Below are 16,502 nucleotides of genomic sequence, written 5' to 3'. Positions count from 1 at the left end.
CATGAAGAGAGATACTATATGATGTGCACAAAGAGAGATACTGTTGATGTGTACAAAGAAAAAGAAATATTTTATTACTGATCTCTTGACCAAATAAAACAAATTAAGCAACTAACTAACATATGAAAACTGTTCATGTTTTACTCAAATAAGATGTGTGCATGTTAACTTAAAAATATAGAAGTTACAAATAGCAATAATTTCTCAAACCAAATTTGGTAACAATGCATTCTGTATGTTACATTTTTCCTATACCACACATATAAATCTTAGGCATAAGTGCTTCACTAAAACAGGGCCCTGGACAGGAAATTAACAGCATGTACTTCTGTAAAATGAGGCCCTGTGATGGAAATTAACAGAGCATGTTATATCTTTACAATTTAGATGCTGATAAGTCCACAGCCAAAGTGGAGTGGAAAATTTCTGTAAGCATTACTAAGGAGTCCAGTACTTAGATAGGGCACCTGATTTCTATATATTTTCTCATTACAAACTATAGTTGTGTGAACATGCCTGAAATTCATGTCTGCATTCTTTTATTCTAATTTTAAAATACTGTTTAGATCTTCTTTCATTGTTTTCCATGAAATCAGGTTACTATACCCATTACACTGACAATGGTTCGTGACTTTCATACACAATACTGTCACTAGCGATTATAAAGTCTAAAATGGTCGAGAATTATATAAAGGACAGGAATAAATATATAACGTTCATATGTGACCCTGAATTCTTGCTTGGCCAATTAACTTGATGCAACACAACGTTAATTATGGACACAGATGAGGGTACTAAGTTTAAGCCTTAAGTCCTCTTTTTCCCTGTCAAGTCCTTCTTTTTGGTCCTTAAATTGACATAGATAAATGATACACCCACTCTCTGGAGTGTCCTCTTTTTTGAATGTTCAAACATTGTAACCATCATTAGGTTTAATCTCATTATATCCAACATTTTGTGATTTACAGGATGGATTGTGGACAAACAATGTGTGAATAATGGGCTACGAGTGACTGGTTTGGTTTTGTGGGGTTTAATGCATTTTTTCAGCACAAGATAAGCCATACATGGTGGCCTGATGTTTTGCCAGAAGAACCCAGGAAGAACCATGGACCCACCAGATGTTACAAGCATGCTTTCTCATATACCATGTTGGTTGATCCAAGACTCGAATCCATGTGGACTGGGGTAAGGTGTCAGTGGTCTGTAAAGGCAATCCACCTTAGACCACTTGGCCACCCAGAGCCGCACTGGCTAATGGTGGGAAAATATATACTAAAAAGTAATAATAACGTTCATGAGCATTCTTACCTAACTTCTCTAAATTTCTTCATAATACTGGGTGCATCTTGAAGGCGGCGCAGTCTGAACCATAGCTGTATCTTCCTTACAGAAAGATCTGTTTGTTTAGAAAGGGCCTAAAATAAAGAATGAAATGTAAATAAATAATAATAATAATAATAATAATAATAATAAAAAAGCAAATATCGATAACACCATGGAATTCTTCAAAGCTGACATATAGAAAACTATTAAATGTAGAACAACATTTTATCTTTGAAATTTCTGATAGATTTGTTGTAGCTAACTTGGGGGGTAGGTGGCAGCTACATTGGGGAATTAGCTGGTAGAGCCAACAAACAAACATCTAAGTTACATATTTCTTTAATTCAGATTCAAAAGCTCCCCTAACCAGTGCTGCCTCTGGTATATATATCAGCCGCTCGGACTTCACAGGAGACATCCTGATATCGTATTTCTGTAACTGGCTTGAATTGTTTCTGGTACATAGATCTGTGTTTCCTACATTTAACTAAACATTTGATATCTCACTAATGAGTTGTCTAGAAGTTGATATAAAAACATATATATGATTGCTACATATCTGATTAGACTCACACTCACTTTCAACCTCTCCCTCAAAATACAAATGTTATATAAATGTAGTTCAAGTGTAAAGGTTGGCAAGGATTATCAGAGTTCAAGTATAAAATATCTATTTCTTTAAAATCTATATATGAGATACTCTTGCTAATTAGAGAAACTTAATCTAATATCTTGTCTCTAATATCATCAGCATTTTCAAAATCTAAAACTAATTGTAAGTCCTGTAAATAATCATTAAATTAATTTGCATAAACACAAATGCCTGTTCTCACTTACATAGACCATAGAGCTAGACCTGTTAAACCAAATGTTTAATGTCCATAAAGCCATGGGGTGAGTGTGCTGTAAAGATTCTGTTTGTATTGTTTTGGAAGATGTGGATTCTATTCAACATGACTATGTACCAGACTAGAAAATTGGAAAACAGTTAAATCATATAAAAGTCCCTACTACAGATTTATGTACAGAATTTTCCAGTTTCAAGATTTTTATTAAAGAAAGTGTAAGTTTGGACAGGCATCCTCCTGTTTTAGTTAGCACAATCAATTTGTGACCTGATCAGAGTACCATCAATCCTGCAACCTTGGCAATTTAAACAAGTTTTTAAAGTATTGTCTGTATGAAAAGCAGTCCTAAATGCACCATTGTGCAACAGAAGTCGTTGAGGCTCAGTGGTCAAGGCTCTGGATTTCCCAAAGCATACGGATAAGATTGGTTTGGCTATGGTGGTGTTTCCTGAAGCAAAGTACTTTACCAGACTTGCCACAGCATGAGACAGCCTTGGAGGTATTGTTATGCTATTAAAAAAGTAATATAATCCAAAAGTATTTTGTAATCTTCAATTATCTAATTTTCTGTTTTTACCTCAATCATTTGGTGATCCGGCTTTTTGTTTGTCTTAAATATGTTCTCCAGGACCGGATTCACCGCTGGTTGTCTAATTCGTTTCTGCTGCCTGACTCCGAGACGCAGAGCAGTGGGAATGACTATATACCTGACAAAAGTGAAGAAGACAAATTACCTCAAGATAGATAATTTTTAAAAGAGATGCAGCATCTTTGCAAAGTCCAGCATTATTCATTCGCTTTTCAGACTGAGGTTAAAAATGAAAACAAACATTTATATCTGGTGCACTGTTTCATGTCTACCTTTAAACAGAGTTACAATTTGATTTTGATTATATTGGCTACAGCCACATCACCAGATCCGACAAGAGGGGGTGAGGACAACCGGGGATATATCCCCGGGGTCTGGGCCTGTAAGGGGGCCCAGACCAAGCAACACTTTTTAATTTTATAAAAATTTTTTTTAACAAACTAGGAGAGGCCCGAGTGTTTCTTGCCAATGGGCCAGTGATCGCTTTCTACGGCCCTGCACATCACCTGGGACCATAGCTAACTTTTATCTCAAATGTTACCACTTGACGAATCTGCCTCTCTTTCATGCATGCTAATAAAAATAACGTTTTAATACACAATGCAACCAGTACATAATACACTCAGCATGTCTTGTTTTAAGTCATATTGGCCTTATTCTTGGCATGATTCATCCATTACTTTTACATCAACCCATGTGATGAAGTTTGGTAAAGGAATGCTCTGTAGATTTCAAGTAAAACTGTACAAAGTTTCTTTTACTGAATTTGAGATTTGACCAATGGTTGTCAAAATTCATACACATCTTTCCAGAAGGACAAATTATCCATGATGCTTGGTGAAGATACACTAGCTTGGATTGAAATTATGTGAAAACCGTTTAATTTCTGGGCACATAGAGACCTTAATATCCTATATTTTGACAACCCAACTCACTCTGATTTTAAAAAAAAAATCTATGTAAAGCAGAAGACACGCTGTTCTATGATTATGATAAGTATTTACAAATTTTGCAATGATTTATTGGTTTCTCGATCGGTAAGAGTGAAAGGAGGTCAATGTGATCCTTGTAATTCTGACAGTTGATATCCAGATCGTCTGAATGGAGGAATTAGATTTATTCTTTTCCCAAAATATAGAAAAAACCTAGATGGATAGAGGCTTTTTCTTTTTGTGTGGTCACGTGTACGACCAGTTGAATATGGAAACAAATGATGACAATTACATGTTTGTTTGCATAAAAGTATGTAGAACGGCATGTCCCATTGATGGTTAAAGAAGGGAAAAGAAACTGAAATTGAAAAATGCATGTAAAAGTAAACGTTTATAGAATATGGGTGGATAACTCCCTAAATTTCGGTCTTTGATGTATCTTATTTTTCTTGTGTAGGAAGCACTGAATCACATACTGCATTATTTGAAAGTTTGAAAATGTACACTTTAATGTTGGCTTGTCAGACAAATAATGATTTATCGTCTCGATCTTTCAGACACTTGAGTGACTCTTTACTTTCTCATTGGGCTCAAGGAGGGTTGGTGATATAAAAAAAAATGTAATAATAAAGAAATACAAAAACAACGGTTTCAGCTAATTTTCGTCCGATATGTTAAGCATGCATTTACATGTTTCCATCAACACATATCATCGATCAAAATTCCATCTGAAGAACACAGTAGAACTTTCAAATTATGTACAACAGTATACTTCTGAACAGTAATTATATATGATTTTGTCATTAATTTTTAATTCATTAACTTCCAAGGCAACATAAACATAAGCCAGATAAAATTAATAAGGATAAAATTATATATTAAATACATTAGCATCTTTTGGAGCGAATTTCTTTTTACATGAATACGTTCTAGAGCAGCGTTAAAATTGTTTTTTATTTACTGAAATAAAACACTTGGTTTATTACAATACGAAACAGAACTACAAATATGAATATGGTCTACTGCAGTATAATTTATACAACTTTGTAATTTTACATTTTTAAGAATAATACAAATCAACTTATCACTTAAACTGAAATGTATTTCTTTGCCAAATACTGCATGTTTGGGGTGGCCGAGTGGTGTAAAGCTCTCTCCGTTACGGATCACTGCCATCTCACCTTTGTCTGCGTGGGTTCGAGTCTCGGATTCGGCTAATGTGGGTATGTGAGAAAGCTTGCCAGTAGCTTCTCGTGGGTTGGTGGTTCTCTCTGGGGTTTTCTCGGGTTCTTCCTCCACCATTAATACTGGCCGCCACGTATTGCCTATCGTGTGCTGAAAAATGGCGTTAAACCCCACAACAATAACTGCATGTTTGTTGGAGCTTATCTGGTGGTCATGTCACGTGATTTGGTGGGCGGAGCGATCGATCATCTCGCGTACGGTCAGACCTCTAAATTGTTAGAATGCACGAGCATCGCGAGCGCCCTATGCAATGTTACTACGTCAAGTGTCCTGGGGGTGGGGGTGGTCAACTTTAAGAGGGCAACAATGAATCCGAAAGACTGTATTACCTCTTGCTTCATGCAGAAATCTTCTAAGGTCAGTGATAAAAAAATGAGTAGAGATGAGTCTCGTTTACAAAATTCCACACAAAATATATTCAACCCATCAGAGAATGTGGTTTTCCGGAATAAGAAAAATGTTGGTAAAGAAGAGAAGAATCAGTTTACAGAGAGAGAGAGAGAGTGTGTGTGTGTGTGTGTGTGTGTGTAATTTGGATTTCTAACGTAGATTTAACAATTTCTCAGTCATATCGCTACGATGTCTGAAGTGTGGCAGTTTATAGTGATGTCTAACATTGGAGCATCATGCCGCAGACATGTAGCATCATGTCCCAACCAGTCGCATTATCCTGACACCAGGCCGACCAGTCCTAACACTAACCTCTTAATGACGAGCGCCAAGCAAGGCAGATGTTAGTACCATTTTTTTATAAGTCTTTGGTATGACGGCCGGGGATCGAACCCACATCCCCATTCCGGCATCCGAGGCGGACGTTCTAACCACTAAGCCACTGGAGCGGTGTCCATAAAGTGTGCTCTATATATAATTTCTGGTACCTTTTAACATTTTAGCTGGACGTAAAACAAAACTGAAAACAGACACAGCCTAAGTTTTCGTTTCTCTGCTTGTCACAGGTATCTCCCTGTTGCGTCTCTTGCCCCTAGCGCGAAACTGCTGCATCACCTAAACGAGTTGAAATAATCCGATAAATGTAAATTACTCACGTGATTAAAATTATTGGAAACCAAACTCTTTTTTTTTTAAAAAAAATAGTACATATCATATGGCCATCGCAGATGTTTTTTTTTTCTGATAAGATGGTGATCTAGCTTTATCTAAAAATTTGGCCGTTTTCGATGGATAGGACGAGAAAGACGATGACATTTATATCATTTCAAGCTGTGTATCTTGTTGAAGGGACTGATTTAAGAAATAGTTATAATGAGCATACAATGAAGATGAACTAAGTTTCCAGTGGTAAAGTTACGACATCGAAGCTCGAACTAGCCATAAAGCCATTGCCGGTGTTCGTATATAGGCAGGAGGCTGTGATAAAATGTTGCTGCACATTTCAAACATTTTCAACTGAACCAAGACTCAGGAAACTCTAAACTCATTAAGGCCGAAGAGATACCCAACCAGAAGAACAAACATGTACCATTACAGGAAAACTGTGCCTTGACAATGTGGAACTTGACCAATCCATTATAAATCTGTCTCACTAACGGACAAATTGCGTGTTTAACGTTAAAATGAGATAGTGTTGCAGAATGTCAAAACGTAATTTCGGGATTATATTTTGGAGTGATTTTTAATATGGGAAAAAGAGTCGAAAAAGATGCAGTCATACTATAAATTGATTTGGCTGGTACGACATCATCCTGTGTTATTCAACACGTGTCCTAATTATATTATCAGGCACACGTACAAATAATACCTGCGTTGTTACGGGATTGATATATTTACCCATAGTTCATTCATGTCTCGATCACATTCAATGAATCAGAAAACAAAACGGACGCAGTCTTCAGTCCCCTAAGTAACAAATGCTTTTGACATAACTCGGTTGCAATGACAATTCTGAGTTTACAGTGATGGTTTCGCTGATGCAGAGAGTAATATAATAAAAAAAAAAAAAAACAATTGTCCAAACAGTGCTCATTAAATAAAACGAGCTTTTGGTATCTGATGGGTCACACGTCAACATGAGGTTATCTTGTCCAGGGCGTCACAACATGTCAACAGGAGGCTATCGTGCCCAGGGCGTCACAACACGCCAATAGGAGGCTATCGTGCTCAGGGCGTCACAACACGTCAAAAGGAGAATATCGTATCCAGAACACAGTGACGAAATAGCATACTTTACAAAATGTTCACGCAGTATATTTGGTTTCCTTGAAATTTATTGATAACCTAACAAATTTAACCAAGAATGGTGTTTAATTTATAATAATAATAATAATAATAATAATAAAGTCTTTATTTTATGAGGGCGACACAATAAATATATAAACTAATCTCCCTTGGATGAGGGAATATTTTCATTTCACGAATATAGATAACTGATCCATGAGGCATGTAAGGATTATCTGTTATGTATCTAATTCACGAACGGCAAGTAAAGCTGAAATTTGTGTATCGAAACTCTTCAGGAGAGACGAAAAACGTTCTGATAAAATGGAGTTCGTTCAAAACTCCTGAAGTTGTCAAGTTGCAATACCAAATATGCCCACGTGTAGTCATACATGTGATGAAATTATTCATTCTAGTGAACGCTTGGTTGCGAATAGAAGAGCTTAACTTTCAGTGGAAAAGCTATTTATTTCACATTTAATGTACAAAAAGTTAATAGGGCTGAAAAAAGTATCATCGACGATTCGGAGTTTGACGTGAGATGGTCTTTGAGGTGGAGGAAAGCAAAGAACAATATCGAACCCTGTACCACACAAAGTATCATCGACGATTCGGAGTTTGACGTGAGATGGACTTTGAGGTGGAGGAAAGCAAAGAACAATATCGAACCATGAACCACAGAGGTTCATAACGAACTTGTTACCGTTACTCTATTCATGCATCCTGAAGATCTTGAAATTACATTGACATCCGCGGTGACTCAGTGGTAATCGTGCAGAAAATGCGAATATAAGAGAGCAGGTTCAAATTCTGTCTAGACAAGGCCGGTTTTAGCCAGTGTGGCGTGTCCCCGAGCAAGGCACTTTATTCCTATAACATCCATATGATATAACCAGTGTTGATGTGCCGCTAAACACCAAACAAAGAAACAAATGTATGTATTTACCCAACCCATACCGCTAGTAACATTCCATTGCCCTACACCAAAGGTGCTCGACGCGATCTTAATGTTGATAAAAGGCACACGAAGGAAAAAAAAAAAACATACCGAGTGACAAAATTACCTCAGATTACGCCCATGACACATTCAGACACATGACTCTGTCTATCATGCTATAAAAGAGACAGACAGGGTCCTATGCCAGAACTGGTCATGGGGATATAATCTGAGGTAATTTTTCACTAGGTATGATTTTCTTGTTCCTTCAGGTTATTACAGGTTGTCTTTTTTTAAATATTAAGCTCGCCTCAACACCTGTGCCCTAAACCCGCTCTCAGAGAACAGGTAAAAGTTAGACGACCAATAGTAAAAATTTATGAACATATTATCTCAGTAAATTGAACTCTGTTTCGACGGTGTATAACAGAAGTACAAGTGAACATACGTACGAATAAATATTGGAATGGTCGAGTAACACAACCGAAGCTCTTTATTTTAAATCCGCAAGGAACAGAAACATCACACAACTTCATTAAAAATGTAAAAGCAAAACAATTAAAAAATATAGTTACATCTTTGCGAAACCCTTGAAACTGTACCCACAATATGAACTTGTAAACTGTATAACATCTATAAAAGAACGACTGATGCGGTATAACTATATACTTACCCTAATACTACACAACCACTTATTGTCTTGCGCTCATCGATTGAACGGGAAGAGATTTAATAAAGATATCAAATAACCACAGTTTATCCGGATTTTCCACTCCGATTCTCTCTGGGGCATTTCCGCTGCATACATGATAAGGAAAATATGTATATTTAGCTCCCCCTCACATACCCCCCCCTCCCCATCCCGAGTGGTTCAAGAAACTCAACTTCATATGGTATAAGAAAAGACTTAAAACCAAAGAAAGAAATCCTTCTTATATAAAAAGAAAACATTCTATTACATTCAGTTTGATGTATTTTAATAATCTTTGCTTCAACACACTTTAAAATGAGATCAACATCTCCAGACATCAGTCTTTGAAGACGATGCACAACATAGTGCCTAACTTTAAAGGTCTCACCAGAAAAAATGGCCGCAATATCCAGCTAAAAATATTCAAAATCATTCAATGCCAGATCAAGGTCTGATACTAACAGTTTAAGAAAAAGGACGTTCCATAAGGGCTTTTTAATCCCGAAACACGGTCTATACTATAATACCTCCGATATGCACTTTTTCCTGCTTGCTAAACAACCGACTTAAACTAATTATTTTAAATATGATAAATTATTCTTATAGTAATCTGTGTATATTACTTTTAATTGCAGACTATTATTCAAATTACATTGTCAACGAGCGGCTGTCCACATCAAAAGAGACATATACAACTGTTATGAATCCTTGGTCTTAAACCCTATAACAGAAAGAAGCAACACCAACAATTTCAGTCAAATTTAACAAATAATTTTTCCCCTGGAATACAATATGAAAATTTAATAGGAACTTACAGTATTTTGAATTAAATCCAAAATAATCCAACATGTTCTATCACAAGTCCAAAAGTATAGAACATTCAGAATGCTCATTCACCAAGTCTTAAATGCGTTCACATACCACTGGTCTTGGTGTATCACAATGATATAATCTAGAATTATCTGAATTTGTCCTCTATAATCTCAAAGCAATGTCTGAGTCCAAAAAGTCAATAAGCACTTTGTAATTCCAATGAAAAAATTAGACAAATGATTCGTCACAAACTATACATGAACACAACTAAAAGTGATTTCCACAGAATGATATCAAAACAGGAGTGAATACTTGTTATCTAGTTCTTTATACACAGACTGTCACCTGACCTATGAGAAAACAAAATGACCAGGATGTGGGTCATTTCAAAGAACCTTCAAAGTTCGTAAACATGGTTCAAGTCTTGAACTCAAATTCAAGTAAACATCTTCAAAAAATTACAAGAGTCACGTAGGCCCAGCTCTAGCCTCAATAGCGGACAAAGATCAAGAACACAATATAAATCAAACATGCACAAGACACACACAGTCATGCACGCACACAGACACATGTCTGCCATCAATAAAGTTCATTTCCATCAAAACGTCTATATATAATAGTAGTCACAAGAATATCAGGTTGCCGGCCAGCTTCTAAGTGCACACGTCATCTGATCTGACCTAAAAATAGCATATAAGATTATAACTTTAGGTCTCACACAGAAAAGATGAGATCACTGGCCGAAACAGCCTCCTCCGATACAAAGCTATTTCTGCCAACAACCGTATCCCTCTTTAAGCAACATACCACCCAGCTGATCCAGACAGCACAGCTTGACCGGGGACACTGATACAGTATGTATTCCTATGTGCATAAAATGGAGGTCTTCAAAGAACCGTCTACGGTTATTTATAAATGACCGAAAACTAAAAGACCACAATTTTCTTGTCTTGGTACAAATACCGACGTAGAGGATTTTTCTCACTCAATTTTGTCCAATAAAATTAAAATAATTCTGTACTTTCGCAATATAGTTAGTTGATTCAACACATATTATTCATCGGGTACTATTATTGCCGCCTCTCATTTTATATAACGGCCATAATCTCTTACACTCTTGAAAATCTGAATAATTATCTAAGTCGAATGTACCTATACCTGCCGCTCTTCTACATAAAAAAAAAAACTAGAAAAAGCCAGTTATAATTGTTACGTAATGTAAGTACCGAAACATGAGCGTATGGAACAATGTGCTATTATCTGTAGACGCTGTGTATTAATACCAACAAGTTAGTAAGGGCAGTGGGGTAACCTACCGACACTAAGTACACATGTACAACACATGAGAAAATAGAAACTAAAATATTTAATATTATTGCTGTATTATCACATTTAATCGATGGATGTCGTATGAAAATAACAATAAGTAATTAATGTCTTTTAACTTTCATTAGATCCAATTTGGAAAAAGTCCTATGTAGCCAATGGTACTGTGTACATAGCTGTAACCAAGTGTGTAATCACTATGATGAGATTTCGAATTCATTATTTTCTTGGAAATTAACGTTTCCTGGTTTATTGTTGATATCACGTGACAATATGACTTCTGATGTCATTGACATGTAGGTTGCTAGAGTTGTGTAGTCAGGTGACTAGGCATGCACACTGACCAGATCCGGGTCAAATTTCAGCAACAATGTACTTTCGTCTCGTCTGTCCGCGGATTAAAGACATAACGAATGCTATCCTCGCAGTTTCTGAGAAAATAAATCTTATTCCTATCGATTTCATGGAGGTATATCTTGATGAAAGGTCGTACAAGTTTGCTAGGCCGGCTAGTAAGCGGCTACCCCATTCCGACACCAAATAGTGTCGGCGAATTCCAACTTTTCGATAGGCAATGGACTTTGACCTAACACCAAAACATAAATGTCCAAATATAAAAAATGGCGTGGCAAGGATCAGAGGAAACTCAAACTATCACCTCACTTAATGTTTCTGCGTTCTTCATCCCCGCCCCCCTTTCCCCAAAGTGCAACTTATTTTAAAACCATAAGGTGTTGATGGCGTGTTAGGACCCATTAGCGAGGATTCAAACAGTTTATTCATGTGATCAGCACTGATGGCATTTTCAATTGTGGGATAGGCATATATGATATGCTTTCACTAATGAGTTATACCAAATAATTCGATTCATGTGCGTGTCTGATTCTCTCAGAATGTTTTGTATGGTGTGTAATCAAATTTATTGAGGCCTTAAGTTACTTTATGAGTGAAGTTCTTTTTGCTATATATCTATTGTCGTTGATGTTGATGTTTGACTTTATCAGTTTTATAACAACACCTCTGTCTGGTACAGCAGAAGACAAGCACGGTTTCTTCTTTCTTCAAGTAGTTCCTTGCGCGTGGACACCGTGGATGAGACGACCTGACTGCGATAACAAGACTGTGATAAGCCAAGTAATGTTAGCAAATCATCTAGATTTCTCTGTCGCTTCGGTGAGAAAACGTTATCTAATCTACAGACAAATGCCATAGACTATAGCTTTCTTCAACAGGAGTTACTTACACTATCAACTAAACATTAGGGCGTGTCAGTAAAAGCGTCATTATGTCCTGATAAACACTACCTGTGCCATAAAGTATGTTGCCGAAAGCTGACTTTAGAAAAATATGGAACAATCGTAAAAGCCACACCAGAAACGAGGTTAATATAAAACTCGCCAACCATTTCAACACAGTAGGACCCTCGTACCGGTCCCTCGAAATATTGACCATCGAGTCAAATAACATATGAACTTTTTTCTCAAATTGCCTTAAAAAGAAATATTGGATACTGCAGATGCAATCACGCAGCCCCAAAACTGAAGATCTGACAACGGAAGTTCTAATATAGGCATGGATAAATTTAGGTTTAGGAAAGAGAATAAGGCATGAACACATTTTTTTACGAAGAACTATATCAGGGCATATATTGTACTGGCCTTAACAAATCACGAAAATAAACACACTGATGGGGAATACGTGTTTGGAGATATTTGGTAACTCTTAACGAAGAAACGTGTCCTTCAAGTGGTGGGCGTGTGGATAATATCCAGAAATGGATATCAAGTGGCCTGATAGTTTACTTAGCGGCGATGTTGGAGCGTGCCACGCGCCGTGTTAAAACTACAATGTCATGAGGGGATCTTTTGTATGTAGGTAATGTTTAGTGAACGAAATGACACAATTTGGAATAAAGGTGACTGATGACCTATAATTTCGTTATTTTCTCAGTAAAAAGCTGGGGAAAAAAACCTCTTTCATATATTTATTCTAAACTAAATACACATTAGAAAAGGAAATAAATAGAAAATAACAGTTTTAAAGAGGCGTTTTATTGACCTCGAGAGAAGCCGGGGTTGGAGTGGGGGTGGCTGTATGAAGTCATTGGGAAGGGCCTTAAAACAATATTTTTTAAAATTCAGATCAGAGATCATTATAGAGGCCAGACATTCTGAAACCAACAAGAAACGCACACACACACACGCACACACAAACACACACACACACACACACACACAATAATTATATGTTATGTATATAAGTAATTTATAACTGACATTAGTCCAAAATCAAGTGGATGGTCTACCTGACCAATGTTATTTATTTTGTAACCAACATAATACATAGCTGGTATAGCTCTATGATTGTAGATTAAATATTCAGATCATTATTACTTGTAAACATGTTTACTTCGGTTTCAGTTAAAGATAAAGTCTTGACTTTAACCATAAAAAAGTTCCGGATTTTAAAAAAATTAAGTTGACATAATATTTCAAGATAAGGGTAATTGCGACCTAGTTCATGTGAAGGGGTATACAAACTTGATTACTGAAGAATTACTCATTATTACCTTAACATCCAATGCAGAATCAGCCTCATTGTTGTGTTCAATGTTTAATTTGGGTTCAATTATTAATTCAATTTATTCTTCACTGAAATTACAAAGTGTTCAATAATATTCTTGGTCTAAAACATTAATTAGGAATTAGAGTAAATTTATACAAAGGTCAGTTTTGATTATATTATTGAGATACATAAAAAGACTTAATATATTTCCACATTCTAGGCCAATGGCTCATTAGCACATTCGAGACTATAGGTACGTCAACACATTTAATATTGGATTTACTTGGAACATCACTGGAATTCAATTGGAACTGTACACATTTGGACTTATGATAAGACATTTTACTATTTGGTATTTGATTCAAAATACTACAAGTTCTTTTTAAATTTACGCTTTGTTTTCTGGGAAATAAATTATTACTAGAATTTTACAATATTTTTAGTTTTCGCTCATTTATGTAACTTTGCTTAAGACCGTAGAGTCTTTGTGCATCAGGGAGCACCGTTTAATTTGACCCACAATCTTGGCATCAATGTTTGTTTTTTACTCTGCTTGACCCCCATTTCTGACACCAAGGGGATTTTTGACTCTCAACATCTAGGGGCTACAGTGATGCATACAAATATACATTGTTTCTTTTCCTTTTGTTCTACTTTAGATCTTTTCACTATTCTGTAAAGTTTTATCTTCTTTGTGACAAAAATGTAAACATATATTGATATTTGTGTTACTCTGTGTGTGTGTGTGTGTGTGTGTTTATTTGTTTCACTGTCCTCTGAGGAAGTCGTATCTTTAAGTCAATGTGTAGAGAATCTTTATTGTCACAATGCCGTTTTGCAACTCTGACGGCGTGTGTGTAATTGTGTTTGTGTGTGTCTTATGTTACGTGTTTAGGCTCTAATAAACAGTAACAAAAGAATGAGTGAGAACAACAAGCTTTGAAAAATTTAACAAATAATTTATTTCCCTGGAAAAACTGTAAAAAATGAAAAAATATGAACTTAGGTTTTAAGAATCAAATCCAAAAATAATCCAAGAATAATCCATGAATTAAATTTTAGAAGTCCTAGTAATGAAATGTTCTAAAGAATTCAAGTTCGAGTCCCAATGAAAACTCCAAGATGTAAGGCTGTATCCTTTGTGTTGTAAGGTCTACAGTTCTGTGTTATTTACAAACAATAATTCGGTGTATGAATTAATGAACTGTCTTTGTCTAAGAATTCTGTATGAGCACTCAGATTTTTCCAGGAAAAAAGAATTATCCTTTAGAATCCAAATAATTCGAATAAACATTAAAATGTAATTCTCGAACTGGTCACAAACAAACGAACACCTTGACATCAAGTGTTTTAAGCCCAAACTGAGAAAAATCTCTATAAACAAAGATTATACAGTAACTCGAGACGCAAAACAGATTTCCGGATGAGAGTCACCTTTTCAGAGTTTGTCAAAGAATGTCCGAATTGTTGCTAAATGTTCTTTCCAGGTGTCACTGTAGAATATTGCAAGAGCTATTTGGGAGTATGAACTTTTCTGAAAACTGTTCAAGCTATCGCCGGCTGCCCATCACCTCCGAAAATTAAATGATCGACCCCAAACGAGGAACTATGTTACACTTGATCTGTAACAGAATTGCAACTGCCTTGTGCATTTCTTGTTAGGTGGATCTATAGTGTATTTCCTACACACTTATAGTCAATGAGCTGAGGCAAGAGATTTGCCGATAAAAAGAGTTTATAAAATCTATTTCCAACAATTCACCTCGACGTCATTCAAACACAAGACAGTGACGCGTGAATGAACTTTTAATCCGTCGGGTAAGAACCCGTCTGTTTGGATAATTTATACATCAATTAATTTTAGAACTTACACTGTTCTTTCATCATTCATTTTTCTGTAACACATGTTTATTATCATCTACGAATAACAGTTTAAAACGAAAACCACATTATCAAGCACGAGATGACTGATTTTGCCGATAGAAGGCTGATGCGAGACAAAGGTCGTCGATCCTGTTCGTTCAAGTCTGTACAAGAAATGAAATTTTTCCAACAGAACATTGCCTCGGTTTTTTTTTCTTCTTCATGGTCATACAAAATACGCTCAAAAAAATCGTTTTCACCATACAATTTTTAAAAATAATTATCAATAAATCAAAGCCTTAAACCTACATTTGCTAAAGTGAGATGAGAAAAAAACCAAATTGCATATAATCTGTGTACAACAGACGATTGCAACACGAGTTTAGAAACTCTTGTGCATCCATCCGATGTCTGATGATACATGCTACTTTCGATTATAGATTTGCCAGACTGCAGAGAGAGTGAGATTCACATTTTGAAATATATAATTCGGCTGATGTGGCCGGTATAAAGGATCATGGACGTTCATGCTGTGACTTGTTGACAGTTTCAGCGGCAAGTTTTCGCATAAACAATCATTTGCCATTTCCCACATGAAAAAAAAAAAAAAAAATCCTGTGACGCTTAATTTTAATACAGACAAAACATCCGGTCCCTTGCATGTACACACAAAGTGTTGATTGCGTTTTACTTACACTGGTACAGGCCGATAAGGCTTTATATCCAGAAGGAAATGTAGACTCAGCAATTTACAAGTCCAACTGAACCTTAAATAGTTATTCAGACGAATGCAGGCCAATCTGTGGTAGTTTATTCAGTTTCAATATAATTCGAAATTGCTCGGAACTTTCCCGACTCGCATTATACATGTGAGTGGGATCAACATAACTGTCGAAATATCCAAGATAGGGGTAAGAAAGGTAACAGAAAACTTAAAAGTTTATATGCAATAACAAAAACTCTCTCTCGTCTTGAAAAATTCCTAATTTTATAAAGATCTCTCGCATAAAAGACAATAAATAACCCATATTGTGTACGTAATATCGGTGAGATGGATTCAATAACACTAAATAGTCTACTTTTCATGGAAAACAAGAAAGAAACCGGTCGTCATGTTTAGCCGAAATCAACCAGTACCCTCTTATTTATTTCAAAACCGCCCCCACAGTGAAAACTAGTCCCTCGAAGTGAC

At 36.0% G+C, this 16,502-nt stretch overlaps 1 protein-coding gene across 1 annotated transcript in view; it reads right to left on the bottom strand.

Moving 5' to 3' along the window:
* LOC149779444 (ceramide synthase 2-like) overlaps positions 1–16,502 on the bottom strand; it is a 64,094-nt gene that overhangs the window by 20,935 nt on the left and 26,657 nt on the right. Inside the window, exons 2-3 of the mRNA XM_089940108.1 lie at positions 2,752–2,881; positions 1,312–1,418 (exon numbers count right to left, since the gene is read on the bottom strand). Coding sequence (XP_089796234.1) covers positions 1,312–1,418; positions 2,752–2,881 — 237 coding nt within the window. The remainder of the gene's footprint in view (positions 1–1,311; positions 1,419–2,751; positions 2,882–16,502) is intronic.

The sequence above is a fragment of the Sinohyriopsis cumingii genome, chromosome 17 (assembly GCF_028554795.1).
Source record: "Sinohyriopsis cumingii isolate HCF-2022 chromosome 17, ASM2855479v2, whole genome shotgun sequence".
NCBI lineage: Eukaryota > Metazoa > Mollusca > Bivalvia > Unionida > Unionidae > Sinohyriopsis > Sinohyriopsis cumingii.
This window is presented reverse-complemented; position numbering and strand designations above follow the sequence as displayed.